Source organism: Pseudonaja textilis, chromosome 2 (assembly GCF_049901715.1).
Source record: "Pseudonaja textilis isolate UNSWEBS1 chromosome 2, rPseTex1.2, whole genome shotgun sequence".
NCBI lineage: Eukaryota > Metazoa > Chordata > Lepidosauria > Squamata > Elapidae > Pseudonaja > Pseudonaja textilis.
In genome coordinates, this window is record NC_141991.1 from 218,489,356 (window position 1) to 218,505,822 (window position 16,467).

General features: G+C 35.0%; 1 protein-coding gene across 3 annotated transcripts in view; it reads right to left on the reverse strand.

Moving 5' to 3' along the window:
* ADGRV1 (adhesion G protein-coupled receptor V1) overlaps positions 1-16,467 on the reverse strand; it is a 238,932-nt gene that overhangs the window by 5,928 nt on the left and 216,537 nt on the right. For all 3 annotated transcript variants that reach the window (XM_087927064.1, XM_087927062.1, XM_087927063.1), the window contains one exon: positions 2,420-2,611. In XM_087927064.1, the coding sequence (XP_087783190.1) occupies positions 2,420-2,611 (192 nt within the window). The remainder of the gene's footprint in view (positions 1-2,419; positions 2,612-16,467) is intronic.

The following is a 16,467-nucleotide window of genomic DNA, read 5'->3' on the forward strand; positions in this document are numbered from 1 at the left end:
ATATGGATGACAGGCCAATAGTTTGCAAATTATTATGATTTTTTAAATGGAGGGGTTGGATTTACAAGGGATGGAAACTAATAATGTATCAATGTATTAATCAGTATTCAACTGGGAGAGGGGAAATATGAAAAAAGGTGTTTTTTTTAAATGCACTTTTTAAATATCTTGTATGCTTTTTTTTGCTTTTTGTTATTTTAAATTTCTTAGAATTTGGTATTTTAGCTTTCTTTTTAATAAAACAAAATTTGGTAAAAATATTTTTAAATAATTTTGAGTAGTTTTATTCTCTTCTGCTGTATTATTTCAGTGGAGCATTTGGGGAATTTGTTATTTAAAATAAAGAGTAAATAAGTTCTGTTGTTATTTAAGAAAAATGAGCTTGTTTGAGGAAAACAAAAAACATAACATAGCTAGGCAAAACTGGGGTATAAATGTTTAAATAGTCAATAAACACAAATTTTTGTCAAACATGGCTTATGAATAACATCCATATATTGTACACTGATTTTCTGGTATTGTGACAGATCCTGCTACTACAAGTATAGAATAAATTTACAACAACTAGGCATGGGATATGAATACCCCAAATTCAAAGCTCTACTGAACTACAAAGGTCATACAGAAAGAAGCTAAGCAACCTACTTGATTGAAATTCTTGCTGAAAGTAGTAAACAAAGTCCATAAAAAATGGTACTCAGCCCTTGCCACCTACACGTAGATATTTTTAATAATAATAATAATAAAGGTAGGATAAAAATAAAATAAAACAAGTAAATAAATAAATAATCCTAATTCATCCCCCAGTCTCTAGCTGGGCAGAAAAAAACTTTCATTTAATGCAATGAAAGAACTTCTAAAAGCAAATTCTCTTTTAAAGAGAAGTTCTTTTGGGTGGAAGGTTGTATACTTGCTCTTTTAAAATTATGAGGTGGCCAAGATGCATGACAGAATGTTCTGCCTCTCATAATATAATCATCTTTCTGACTTCCAGGGCTTCAGTTATATTCAAGGAAGGTTGTCATTATGGAAGTCCTTTAATTTTTTTTATAGTGAGGCAACTGTCATCAAGAAGGAACAGCCAGTCCATTAAAAATGTTGAATAATTTTTCTTTTTTTGAAGATAGTTAAAGAAATTTCCTATTCCCAGCTACTTTGCCACAAATTTAGTGGAGAATTTTTGAAAGCCTATTTGTACCCAGCTGCAAAAAAAGATTCCAGTTACTGGCATCTTGGAGTCTGAATCAATTAGCTCCAGTAACATAAATGTTAGTTAAGACAATAAGCATAATGTGCTATGGAAATATAGCAATGTGAAAATGCTGTATGTATATTATTTTATAGAAAACTTGTCATAAGAATGTTCTCTAAGATCCAACTTTCCACCATCAAGAGCATATTCTCTCACTTTTGCCTAACTCAAAGTGAGATCCCTTTCTGTACTTTTAAAATTTCTTAATCTGGCAATTATAATAGAATGTTAATGGGTTGAATTTAGAAATGGAATAAAGGTAGCATTTGAAATAGAGCAGAATTGCTGAAAATAATACATGTAGATGCTTCTGACATGTATACTTTACAGCTTTATTTTCTAGATAAAACCAATGACTTGTTTATATGAAGCTTGAAATGGCCTGGAGACAGAAGGTGGCACCTTCTTTGCTTTGCTCATTCTCCTGACCTGTGAATTAAGATGAAGCAGAAACTAATTGCTCAGGCTCATATGATAGTCAGCATGAAGTTCGTCCAGAGTAAAGGGATCACTACAATAGAGCTCCCAAGAGAGACCAATACATTCTTCCAATGAGATATTGGTTAATTTATAAAGGAGAACGAAAAGCTGCTGTTGTTCCTTGCATTGTCATTTAAACTTATTTTTTGTGCAGCTGTTATTGTTGGTATTATATGCTGGGATACAAACCACACTGACTACAAAGCGGGGGTACTCCACCAAGCAATTGAGTATATAACTGCAATCTAAATTTTGGGATAAGAACTACTGGATCCAGTGAGATTTCTTAGAAATACTAACATTCAACTATGAACTATTTAAAAAGGAGATATCTACAAAGTTGCACTGTAAATCTTTTATTATTTACAGTTGTGTTTTACTGTACACTTTATGTTTTGAATGTCCTTTTTGATCAGAAATTGACCTTGTATGTAAAAAGATTCTAGTCTACCCTCATCCATAGAAGCTTACTGGGTGACTTTGGGCTGGCTACTCCCTCCCTGTCTAATTTATCTCACGGGATTCTGGTTGTGAGAAAAAAAAAACATGTGAGAATGCTTGCTGGATGAGCTCCTGACTGAAATGTAAGATGTAAAACTTATCAGTTAATAACATCAATGTGGAAACATACCACCTGCATATGAGGGGTTATTGTATTTGTTTTTAAAAATGAAATAATGAAGGTACCTCTTCCATAGCAGCAATAAGATTTTGGGTAGATTTGCTGATCTCTTCCCCTGCCAAGGGCATGCCACTTCCATGAGTGAAAAATGTAGAACCCGAGCTAGTATTTCCATTCATTTCAACTGTATAGCTGGCTTTCACAGGGCAGCAGAGTTGGTTGTGTAAAATGAAATATACCACAAAGACATAAAGACCCTAAAAGACAGAAGAGGGAGAGAAGAAAATTCAGGCATCTATGTATGAAATGCACATATGTATGCAAAACATATTTAAGAAACCTATATATTCTGGATATCAAGATGCAGAACAAGATTTTTTTCCCAGAATCCCAACCAATGACTGTTCATATGATTATAATGGAAATCAAAACACAAGAGAAGCTGTCAAAATAAATTATTGCCTTGGAAAATAACCTCCATGAACATAATGAGATAGTTTAGTTTAAGATGATGTGTTTCTTTTTAAAAATCACTTATTATGGAAGCAAAGCAAAAGTAGAACAACGGTTCAGCAGCTCCAACATAACAGCAAGGAAATCAGAAATGGCTGATAGAGAGCCAAGCTTGCAATGATTTATTGTCAGATAATACCTCAAGTATTTTTACTGACCCATTAGTTTCAAACCGTAATTTCAACATCAGAAAAACACTGGTTAGGGTTTAAAGAGCATGTTTCAGCTTCAAATAAGCACTATCTTAAAACTGTTTTGCCTTTACATTTATTACCTAGTTTAAAATATTTTAAAATATTTCTGCACCATCTTAACAGTAAACTGTTCATAATTATAGGTTCATAATATAATAAAACATACAAGAAAATATAATGCATGCATTTAAAATTTTGCTTGTGCAGTTTTTACCCTTCAAGCTTTTTAACATTCAGCAACTGTCACGAAATCATTTTAACCTAATATTGAGGCTCTAAATTCTAGGTCCTTTCATTCAGCTTCTTCCTGATTATCTTTTTGAAGGAGAAAGCTGTTAAGGAATAACAGAATAATAGAGTTGGAAGGGACCTTGGAAGTCTTCTAGTCCAACCCCCTGCTCAAGAAGGAGACCCTATGCCACTTCAGACAAATAGTTGTCCAATCTCTTCTCTAAAAACTCCATTACTGAGCACCCGCAACTTCTGCAGGCAAGTTGTTCCACTGATTAATTGTTCTAACTTTCAGGAAATTTCTGCTTAGTTCTAGGTTGCTTCTCTCCTTGATTAGTTTCCATCCATTGCTTTTAGTCCTGCCTTCAGGTGCTTTGCAAAATAGCTAGACTCCCTCTTCTTTGTGGCAGCCCCTTCGATATTGGAAATCGCTATCAAATCACCCCAGTCCTCCTTTCCATTAAATTAGAATGGTAGATAGGTCCATTCCCAGCAGCAGCTTTTTTGCATGACTCTCTCACATAGGCAATACACCTTTACCAAGACCGATCCACCTTCAATACTTTGAACATAGAAAAAGCACATCTGGGTCTTGAATTCATACACACCTTGTTTATTTCCTTAGATATAATCCCTTACAGCTAGTCCCAAATTTTACAATACTACATGAACTGTTTCCATAGAGGAGAAAGTTAACATTATCATTCAAGCTTTTTACAAAAGCAGGAAAAAAAGTTAAAAAATCAATTAGCAATGATTTTGCCTTCTTGAATATTTTGGCAGTATTTTGGATTTATTTATTAAATGTATTTTGTGGTTTTAAATGCTACAGTTAGGATACCATGCTGTTATTCTTATAATTACCAGTAGTAGCATTATGTATGAAAAACACTATGATATTATGCTTCCAACTGTAAAGATGGATTAACAGCATGGGAGATAGAAAAAAGAGTAACTTTAACAATCTGCATAGAAACTGTCAGAATTTAGTCCAAGCTTGTAAATCACAATAATTTCTGATATAGTAATCCAGACCACAACTAGGTCTGTGCAGTTTTTCCAGCCATTTTGTTGCTGAAACTGTTCTAAAAAATTCCATCACCATGGGCTATCTACTACAGAATGACATCTTCAAAAATTATGAACTACTTGTATTTACAGTACAAAGAAAATATATCTAATGTATGCATCTACCCTCAATACTTCTAAATAAAATATTTTATTATACAGTACTATTGTGGCTAATTCTAGAACCTCCCCAAGATTGGTTTCTACTCCCAATTAGAAACATTGCAAAAGGCAAAAATAATCACAGTCTATTGGTTTTATTACTGGATTAAGTGTCCCCAAGTGTAACTTCTTTTCCAAAGCATTATATAATCTCTTTAATTAATATAACTAATAATATTTGCTAATATATTTTCAGCCAGTACTGGGAAATAATCCTCCAGAGGATGATCAAGGATACAGGTAGAATCTGAAACATGTCTGAGATTTGCATATAGTTCCTTTCCGGTTTCATGGACTAGATGACGTTTGTGACTGCCATTCAATGGAACAGAAACACTAATACCCACCCCACTGGATTATTTCCCATACATCAAATTGGAATTTGTCTTCATTCTTACTTAGTGCAAAGAAACACTCACCCACCCCACTTTTCTCCATATATCAGATAAACATGGAGAAAAATCTACCAATCATTTTAATTGAATTTTAAATTCATGTTCCTTATTTATTATTTTAATGCTTTATAGTGCATTATAATTGAATATATGTAACCTGCCTCTAGAAAGATGAGTGGCAAAGAAGTTTAAACAAACAAGCAAACAAATACAAGAACAAACAAATGCTCTGCTAGATGTCTATATTTGGCTGGCATGCAGAAAATAACACATAGATTCATTTATTTATTTATTTATTTTTATTTATTTGCTTTGTCAATTGCTTACAAGATAATAGGTATAAGTATATACATAGTTATGAATACATGAAATGGGTACATATAAGAAAAATAAAAGAAACAATAGGACAGAGACGGTAGGCACGTTGGTGCGCTTATCCATGCCCCCTACAGACCTCTTAGGAAAGAGGTGAGGTCAATAGTAGACAGTCTAAGGTTAAAGTTTTTGGGGTTTGGGGAAGAAACCACAGAGTCAGGTAGAGTATTCCAGACATTGACCACTCTGTTGCTGAAGTCGTATTTCCTGCAATCAAGTTTGGTGCAGTTAACCTTGAGTTTGTATCTATTATGTGCTCTTGTGTTGTTATGGTTGAAGCTGAAGTATTCATTGACAGGTAAGTCATTGCAATGTATGATTTTATATACCATACTTAGATCAGACCGAAGACGGCGTAATTCAAGGTTTTCTAGGTCTAGAATTTCAAGTCTGGTGGCATAAGGTATTTTACAACGAGTAGAGGAGTGGAGAACTCTTCTTGTGAAATATTTCTGGACTTTCTCAACTGTGCTAATATCAGATACATAATGTGAGTTCCAGACTGATGAGCTGTATTCAAGTATTAGTCTAGCAAATGTTTTGTATGCTCTAGTTAGTAATGTGATATTACCAGAGAAAAAGCTACGTAGGATTAAGTTAACAACTTTCAATGCCTTTTTGGCTATGTAGTTACAGTGGGCTGTAGCACTTAGATCATTAGAGATGAGTATTCCAAGGTCCTTTACAGAGTTTGGATCATCAACAAGATATTGACTATTCAGCTTGTATTTTATTTTCTGATTTTTTTTGCCAATATGTAAGACAGAGCATTTATTTGTTGAGATTTGAAGATGCCATTTGTTTGACCATTCTAATACTTAGTCAAGATCTTTCTGAAGGGTAGCAGTATTATCTGTCATATTGAACAGCTTTACATCATCAGCTAAGAGAACGCAGTTGCTCTTAATATGATCACAGAGGTCATTTATGTAGAGTATGAAGAGAGTTGGTCCTATAACATTACCTTGGGGGACACCAGTATTGACAGGTACAGAATTTGATAGGACACTCCCAATTTTGACCATTTGTTGTCTGTTTGACAGGAATGCTTCTATCCAGTTATGCAGTTGTCCAGAGATACCATAAGATTTTAGTTTTAGGAGTAGTTTGTCGTGTACCATTGAATCAAAGGCTTTACAGAAGTCTATGTAGATTGCGTCTACTGTTTTGCTCTGATCGAGTTGTGTAGCCATATGTTTTTGCAGTGTAAGAGTTGCAGATTACAGGGTAGTTTTTTTCTGAAACCAGATTTTTTTATTGGAGAGTGGGTTGTTTGTCTCTAAGTGGAGGATAATGGATTGGTTAATAATTGATTCCATGACTTTACAGGTGATGCAGCATAAGGAGATTGGTCTGTAATTTTCAACTAGGCTGGGCTCTCCCTTTTTGAAGATGGGGATGACTGTGGCTTGTGACCATAGGTTAGGCAAGGAGCTGGTGCTGAAAGATTTTTCAGATTATGCTGAGAGGTTCGGCTATGGCAGTGGATAACTTTTTTAAGAAGTAGGCACATATTCAGTCCGGTCCAATAGATAGAGATGGTTTTAGATTGCGTAGTGAGTTTGATGACTCTTTTGACTTCAAGTAAAAATATGTTGTAATGGTCTTCAACAGTATTGCATCCAGTGAATAGAGATTGCCAATCAAGGGAGGAGAGGTCGTTGTCTATAAGATCATAGTTGCCTTTTTTAAAGTTATAATTGGGGATTACGTCATTGTGATGATTTTTGTGTGGGCGTATGTTGAGAAAAAAGTCAATCATATTGTGGTCACTGCTGGAAAAGGGTTCTTTAGTTTGTATTCCGTAAATTAAATTCAAACTATTGCAGAAGATGAGATTGAGGCAGTTGTTTAGTCTAGTGTTGTTGGTTACTAGTTGTTCCAGTCCCAGATTTCTAACAGCATTGTAGAAGGTTGTATGTATGGGTTCAGTTGTACATTCATTTAGGGTCCAGTCAATATGAGGTAGATTGAAGTCACCAAGAAAGATAAAAGCGTGTGGGTAGGATGTTGCCCATGTTAGTAGTGAATTTAGCTTGTTTACATGTTCGATGTCATAATCAGGTGCTCTGTAACATAGTAAGATTTGAAATGTGATATTTAAGGATAGTTCACAGATGATGGTCTCAGGAAGAGCAAGCTCCTGGGTAACGAATGTTTTTTAGATGTAAGGACTTTTTATAGACGATAGCAACACCACCTCCTCTATGAATTTCATGATCTGATCGGTAAACATGATAGTCTCTTACTGTGGTAATGGAGTCAGGGAGAGATGCATTGAGCCATGTTTCACAGACAAACATGATGTCGAATTTAGCCATATTTAGTAAGAGGAGAAATTCAGGTATTTTATTCACAAGGCTTCTTGCATTGAGTAGATTGCATTTAAGGCCAGCAGTAGTTGGAATTGAGGTAGTTAGGGGCGTGCGTGTTTCCTTGTGTTTCCTGAAGGAGAAATCTTCTTTAGAAGAAGGGGCCCAACCCAAGAAGCACTTGCAAGTATTTCAGATGGGTGATGCTTCTGGGTTGGGACAGACTTTCAGTCAGCATGTCTGTTGGCTCCAAACCTGAAATATATTGCTTTTGTTTGCAAACTAGGTCATGGGTTTGAGGTTCATATTCTTGATCTCGGAACAATTCATGCCAAAGTAATTGAAATAAAGAAATGGATTGGGAAATCATTAAAAGCTTAATGGAATACATAGGGCAGGTTAAACATGTTATTAGCTTGCATGCATATGAGTGTGTGCGTGTGTGTGTGTGTCACCATTCTGGGATCCACTTGTAAGGGAAGTTCTCCATCTAATATTTAGTCATCTCCTTTATCTTCTGGGCCTGCATGCAAAATAGGCCCCAGTGACTCTGCATTTAGTCTGCAAGGCATTGTAAAAGGATTTGATTGAACAAATTCTCATACTCATGAATCCTGATAAAATAGGGTGGGACTTGTGTGCACTTGCACATCTCCTCTCTGGCTTACATTTTACTCACACAGCTAGCAAAGAACTCCTTGGATGTGTGAGTCAAGGTGATATTCCAGAAGAAAATTATACTAAGAAAAGGGGCATACTAAGGAGAAACAAATGAGAGGTAGGAGGGAAGCAGATTAGATATCAGCAGTTCCATCTGCTAGATGGATTGAGAATGAAGGAAATAATGCATGCATTTGTCCTTGATTATATGTCAAGTTAATATTACTTTTATTTATATATTCATGACATGCATTTTAGGTTACATTTCATTATTCCTAATACTTGTTAGTAATTTGCAGTTTTCATTTGCCATGTTTAGCTAACATTAATGTTAAGACTGATCCCTGTTGGAATAGAGTAGTTTGTCTTCCAAGAAATGTAAGGCAGGGGTTTTATATAATATTTAAATAAATAATAAATTTCAATATTAATTATTTATTTAAATACTAATATTTATTCAATATGTTATTAATTTATATGTTACTGTATTTTACACCAAATGAAAGGTATCTTCATGACATGACAGATACTTAAAATAAATAGTAATTGCAGCACTTTATACAGATTTCTGGACTGGAAAAGCCCAAAGGTAAATTACTTTACATTAAAGAACTTAGAAGCACAGAGGCAAGAGAAAAAGTTTCCAAGAAAATGAATAAAATACAATTGCATGCATGTTTTGATCAGGGTAAGATGTACAAGGATGGGTGATGGTGTGGTTTGCCAAGCTATTTACATAAGCATGAATCAAAAGAATGCACTGGATGTTAATGAAAAATAATGAGTGAACTGATAGGATCTGAGGATGCATTCAGAATAGCCATAAGCAATAATGTGTTGTTAATATAATCATTCCAGTGTTTCAAAAGTGGCTCAAAATTTACACAGAATTAAAGAAAATTCTGGACTTCTTTAAAATCTTGACAAACAATATTGATTGCATAAGGAGAGAGATGCAATAAAGGCTTTGCTACATTTTCATCTTTCCTATTAATTTCCTAATAAAAAAACTGCCAGTCCATAGTTCCAAATGAAGATGTAAAGGAAACCAATGCATTGGTAACATCTTCCAGTTTTGACTTCATTGAAACATAGATAGATATTCTTGGCAAAAACACATGGGAAAAGTTGGAGAGAGAGAGGGAGAGGGAGGGAGGGAGAGAGAGAGAGAGAGAGAGAGGTTTTGTTGGATTTATTTACCACCGTTTATACATGAACTCAAGTCAACCTATACTCTCACAAGACCTTCCTAATGATTATACTCCAGTTAAGAGATATACTATTTTCCACCATTTTCCCCCTCAGAAATTGCGGTTGTTTTCTGACGCTCACCTTGTAATCCTCTCACATACGAAAATGTTTAGAGGAACCCTTTCTGATTTCCTCTAAACACATTCATATGTGAGAGGATTCCAAGATGAGCCTCAGAAAACAACCACAATTTCTGAAAAAAATTAATGTAGATTGTAGAGGACACTCCTCAAAAAAATTCAGTTGGCAACTTTGTTTTAGTTTTAGTACACATTTTTAAGACAAAGGGTTTTAAATGTATAGCTTTTGTTGTTCTGTTGCTTTTATTTATCTGATTTTCTAGCTATTTTAATTTATTTGGTTGTTCTATTTTGTTTGCCACATGCTTCTATATGTAATGCAAAACAGTGAGTGTAAATTTTATTGTCAGCAAACAGATAAGCAAATTTTCTATGCAAACAAAAAGGAAAAAATAGAAAGAATGGACAAATATGATAAGAATGCTATCTTAAGGCCTTGGAAGATCTTTTCATCTTGAAAGGCACTCCTCTGTTAAAATAATTTAAAACTGATTACATATAGTAACTGCTCCACGTAGTGGCCATAAGATAAAGCTTGCCAGATGACTCAATTTCATCTCATGGAGAACATCCATGATGCTCCCATTCGATACCTGCAGGATGTGACACTGAATACTCAGTTTTCTTAAAGGTAACCTATAACTTTTCACAAATCTTGATAATCTTTTAGCCAAGATCCACTCAGGTGTTTATAGAGTGCAATCACATTAGCAATGATAGCCTTAAGAAGATGTGCAAACTGCTTAACAAACTGGACAAACTTGTCTAATTTTTTGAAAGTTCTCTTTCACTTCGTAAAAGAGCCAAGTTCTATTTTCCTGCTTCATTCTCAAGGTACTTTGAAATTTCTTTTGTTAGCTTTACTATCTTATGGAAGGTGAAGGAGAATACAGTGGTTTTCCTACAAAGCTCTACATTTTCTCTGGCTGCTTATCTTTCTAGGTTGGGTGCAACCAATAGAATGAATACCCTTTCTTAAGGTTTTCTTAATGTTTTCTTTAGACTAGCATATATTCCTTGGCTACATATAGGAAATATAAGAATTTGGCTTTTCATTCATGATAATTTTCTAAAGCAATTATTTCCTCATTTTTTTCTTTAATAAAAATATTTTTTCTACCATACTGAAGGCGAATGGTTTTGGGGCTTTTTACACAGAGTAAAGTATTTCATAGTGAACAAACCATTTGCACATGGTACTTCTTTGCAATTCTTACTCTCAGTAATGGTCCATAAAGAACTGCACTAAAATATCCCTAGAGATGGAAAAAGAGATTGAGACTATAGATATGCAAGGTAAAGTTTAAGGCATCCCTCTACAAGCATGTGAAGGGGCAATCTACTACTTGTTTCTATGTTAGATGTGACTCAGCTAAGTCTAATCTAAGTTGGCTGTATTTCTATCATACAGTGCTTTTCATGTAGATGGTTCTCTAATTTCCAGTTAAATGGTTGAATATAAAACAAAAAGTCATATAAATGGGACTTTGAGAAGAAGCTGCTAATTAGAACATAATCCTAGAGTAGGTGGATCAGTGGTCTCAATTAATTTAAGATTGTTTCATATATCTTTAGGCTTAAGTATAAGGGAAATATTTAAGGAATAAATTCTTGCCATCACAAAGAAGGCACATTTTCTAGATCCTGCAACATGACACTGTTTATTTGATGGGACCTGAAGGGTTTTCACTTTAGGTGATCTCATTGAACAGGTGAAAACATAAGGAAAACAGGCTGTATGCTATACACAACTTTATAGGTGATTTCAAGCACCAAAAGCCAACTGGCAACCAGTGTAGCTCATGAAACAATGGAGACAGTTGCATATGCCATGATACATTCATCATTACCTGCAGTGCTACATTCTTGATCGTCTTTAGCTTCTGAGTTGTCTTAAAGGATAGCCCATGTAGACTACATTATACTAATCCAATCAAGAGTTGACTAAGGCATGAGTGACTGCCTGAAGAACCTCCCGGGCCAGAAACAGGCGCATATGATAGACAAGATGAATCTGTACAAAGACTCCTGACCACATGCGACATTTGAGTAGGAGTTATGAGTTGAAGAAGACACCCAGACTGCACTGTAAGCTTGCATGAGGAAGTGCGTTCCAATCAAATGCTAAAGAAAAAGAGTCCCTTGTACCACAGGGGTCAAACAAAGCCCATCAGTTTTGTCAGGGTTATGCCTGAATTTGTTCCTCTCTATCTAGGCATGCATAGCTTCTAGGAACTGAGTCAGAACTTTGATACTATAACTAGGTCAGCCCTGAGATATAGCATATAACTGGGTATCATCAGCATATTGATGATATCTGACCACAAACCAACAGATTTTATCAAGTGATCTCATATAGCAGTTAGACAAAAGCACTCCACAAATGAAGGATGCTACTTGTCACCTTTGTCAACACCAATTGGAACTGGACACAGAAAAAAGAACCCACTGCAAAACAGTGACTCCCACTCCCAAAACCAAAGTTAGCATAAGAGGACACTATGGTCAATCAAATTGCTGGTAGATCAAGGAGCACTATGATGGACACTTGGTCTCCATCTCAGCTCTTCAAAAACTGTGTCCAGTTCTGCCTCCATGCTGAACTGTAGTCTGAAACTTGATGAAATGGCTTTAAATAATTATGTATAAACAAATATTTTTGAATAAAACACATTTAGAAACATTTAAAAATTTAGATTTAAAACACATATTTCATGTGAAAAGTAGATTCAAAATCCATTTCAATGTTACTTCAACATTTAGATCCATATTAAAAAAAGATTTCTAGGAATAGAATGAAATTGATTTATAAGATTTATTTATTGTCTATTCATTCTTAGTTGGTAGTAATATTTATGAAAGCAAACGAGAGTAGTAAAATAGCTAAATATCACATCAGATTTAGAGAATCATAAATCTTAGCACTATCTCACATTTCAACCTTTGAAAGTTAGAGAAAATATTTTTCTAAACAAGCATCTCAGGGTATTATAATCATTAAAAATCCAGTTCTGATTTCCCAACAAGCTGATAAAGTTCTCTGGATGGCAAGGATATCGATATTTTATCACTTAACAGTAGATAACCAATAAAGACTACTGATTTTCCATCTAATTGTTTTTTCTTTTCTTTTGAAATGTATTACATTCAAATAATATCCAAGATAGCAATCTATTCAGTGATTATTCAGATGGGATTAAGCCCAATGAACTCTTAGAACTTAATTTTGAAAAGCCATGTACAACACTTCTATCTATCTATCTATCTATCTATCTATCTATCTATCTATCTATCTATCTATCCATCCATCCACCTACCTACCTCTATTATCTGATCTATATCATATCCTATCTTTAATGACAGATTTGTTTTATTTTTATTGTGCATTTCCTTCAACATAAAGCAAATAAATAAAAAGAGTCTATATGCAGTAGAGTGCATTAGAACAGAGTATTCATATTGTTTATAAAGGTATACAAGAATCAAAGCAAGAACCTGTTCTCCTAGGATAACAGGAAAGGTCTATATTTAGACCCTTCCTGGGAAAAGAGAATAACCCTATATTTAGCTTCCCAATTGAATTAATGTAGCAATTGCAGCTATTTAAATTTTATAATGGCACTGACCATTTCTAGCTAAGGTGCTTTGAAAAGTGGTGGCAACAAAATTGTTCAGAATATTTTGGGCCATATAGAACAAGAAAATATCAGTCAGTACTAGATGAAGTAAGAGACTGGGTAGGTTGGGTTGTGTGGATTGTTGGCTACTGCAGAGAATGGAAATTAGTTTGTTCAATAGTTTAAGGTGCTGAGAGCACCTTAAGGCTGGAAAGCCCAAGGCTTTACTCATCCTTCCCTTAATATGTTGGTAAGAGTATGATGATATGTGGATCTCCTGTTTTGAGTGCTGAAGGTTATGAAGGTGGCGGGGGGAAGCAGATCTTGGGGTGAATCAAAATATTCCGGTGTTGATGAATATTGGGAAATATGATTGGAGATAGGATACAGGTCACTCATGGAGAATGCCTTCTTGAAGCTTTGTTCTAATTTTGTGCTCTAGCTTCCTGAATTCTATACCAATACATAGTCAGTGGACCCTTGGGGGACCCAGGGTTTCGAGTGATGCTGCTGAATGCCAGGTTGGCCTGTAATAAGGTAACTGGTTCTGATGGGGTTGTATTTCCCCAGAAAACCTAGTACATAATATGGGGGTTCTTCTGGACTCAGGATCCTGCTCAGACAGTAGATGGCAATTGTGACTAGGAGATCTTTGCACAATTTTGAATCGTGCACCAGTTGCACTCATTTCTGAACAGAAGACTCTCCACTCAGTCACTCACATTCTGGTCACCTCCTGTATGCATTACTGTAATATGCTCTATATGGTGCTGGCCTTGAGAATTTTGGAAGCTTCAGGTGAGGCAAAATGAAGCAGATAGGAGATGGGCATTTATATAAATTGAATAAAATAAATAAACTGGGATACTCAATAAAAGCACAAATAAAGGAAGCTAAAGCTTACTGGGACATGACACAAAGGCAATAGTAAATTGAAGAGAACCCTGATGGTTGGAAAAATTGAGGACTATTAAAAAGGGCTAATAGAAGATGGATAGATACCACCATCAATGACACAAATACAATTTTACAAGAGTTCAAGTGCTATCTAACCATCCTGGAAAAATGATGATGGATCTTCAGTTCATGAAAAATTAGAAGTGAACTGAACACATGGGAAAAAATATTTGAGAAGAAAAAAGAAATGAGGTTGTTCCATTTACTAGTAAGTTCCTGACTCTCTCCAACACTAAACTGCAGTTTTCTTCTGTTTCTTAACAAAAGTGACCAAAAAAATGTTCTTTTAATTTTGCACCCTGCAGATTGATCTGCAAGAGCGACAAAGTAAAGGTAAATTCCACAGGTGCAATGATAAGAGTATACGCTTGTTTTTCTCACTTCTTGACATTCATCTCTGTGCTCACATGTGCATTCATTAAAAGCAGGAGCTAAGTTTTCCAATATTATCCAAACACTACCTATTCCTCAATGATCCAGAAAATGTGAAATAAGTCCTTGAAAAATTTAAGAATGGCAAAACAGCCATCTAATTCTGCATTAATCTGGACTAACACAAGTTTACTTGCCTGCTGCCTCATGCATTTCACTGCATGAAATGAATAAGCATTTTTCTCCACTCATCCTACCTCATATGGTTGTTGTTGGAAGGAGAATATAATGTGGAATATAAATCTAGAAATGTTTAATTTTAATGCTTCCACATTATAAAGAGTGGTTTTTATATGTATTTTGGGACCCAATGCCTTAGAAACAACATCCATGCATATTTGTAAGTTCTTACGAAGTCAGAAGAAAATAGCCTGAAACCTCGATAATGCCTTACTCAAATAAAAAATAGGTTGAAATTGCCCTGCCACTCAAAAGAAAGTAGTTTCAAGCCTATGTGAATGAATGAAAAAGGTAAACGTATTTATTTCATTGTATGTTGGACTTCTATTTGAGATATGGCAACTGCTGGAATTCTTTCAGAATGGCTTCATTAACTTTTCTCTGATAAATCTATTTATCAGAAGCTCTTGTGTCCTTAAATGCCTATTTCCAGTCTAGAGTTTGAAAAAACCCTGACACCATGTTTTAATGAGAAGGATCTGTTGAACAATGTATGCATCATATTATATCCCTTTCTTTTTTCTGGAAATGCTTTAAGAATATAGACACATCCCACAGATATATAAAAAGTATTGCAAGATCATGATACAATAATAACTAACTGTTGTTTTCTTAAAAAAAGGCATCATGAGGATTAAAAAAGGGAAAAGTTCCTTTTAAGCTTATCACTTAGACTATCAAACAGGCGGCAAGAAAGTAGGGGCAGGCAGCCACAACACAAGTTTTGTAGACAGTAAACACAGTGTCAGGCATAAAGATCTCAAGTGCCTATATACAACTACACAAAGTCTGGGGAACAAACAGGGTGAACTCGAACTATGAATACATGAAGGTAAATATGATATAGTTGGAATAACAGAAACTTGGTGGGATGAAACCCATGACTGGAACATACTGGTAGAAGGATACAAACTATTAAAACAAAAACAAAAAACAGACCCCATAAAAGAGGAGGTGGAGTTGCACTGTATGTAAAGGACCACTATATTGCTACAGAAATGCATGAAACCAAAGATGAAAACCTCCTAGAATGCATATGGGTCAATATAAAAGAAAAAAAGAATGACATGGCCATAGGTGTATATTATAGGCCACCCAATCAAGCAGAAAATATAGATGTCCTTTTTGCCAGCCAACTAACAAACATATGCAGGAAACACACAACAATAGTAATGGGAGACTTCAATTATCCTGATATCAATTGGAAAATTAATTCTGCACCAAGTGAGAAATCAAATAAGTTCTTAACCAACCTAGATGACAACTTTGTTGTCCAAAAAGTAGAGGGTGAAACTAGAGGGACAGCCATACTGGACTTAATTCTTACAAACAGAGAAGAAGTGATAGAAGGAGTTGAAACTGCAGGAACCTTGGGTGAGAGTGACCATGTCATACTAGAATTCAACATAACACAAACACAAGCAACAGAACATAATGACACCAGAGCCTTGGATTTTAAAAGAGCTGATTTCAATAAACTCAGAGAGAACTTGGGAAAGATTCCGTGGATAAAAATCCTAAAGGAGAAAACAACTCAAGAATCTTGGGAAACTCTAAAAAGTATGTCCACAGAAGCCCAGACCAGCACAATACTACTGAGAAAGAAAAACAAGAAATCCAAGAAGAAACCAGCATGGCTGCACAAAGATCTCTCTGGCAAATTTTTAAAAAAAAGGACAAGTACAA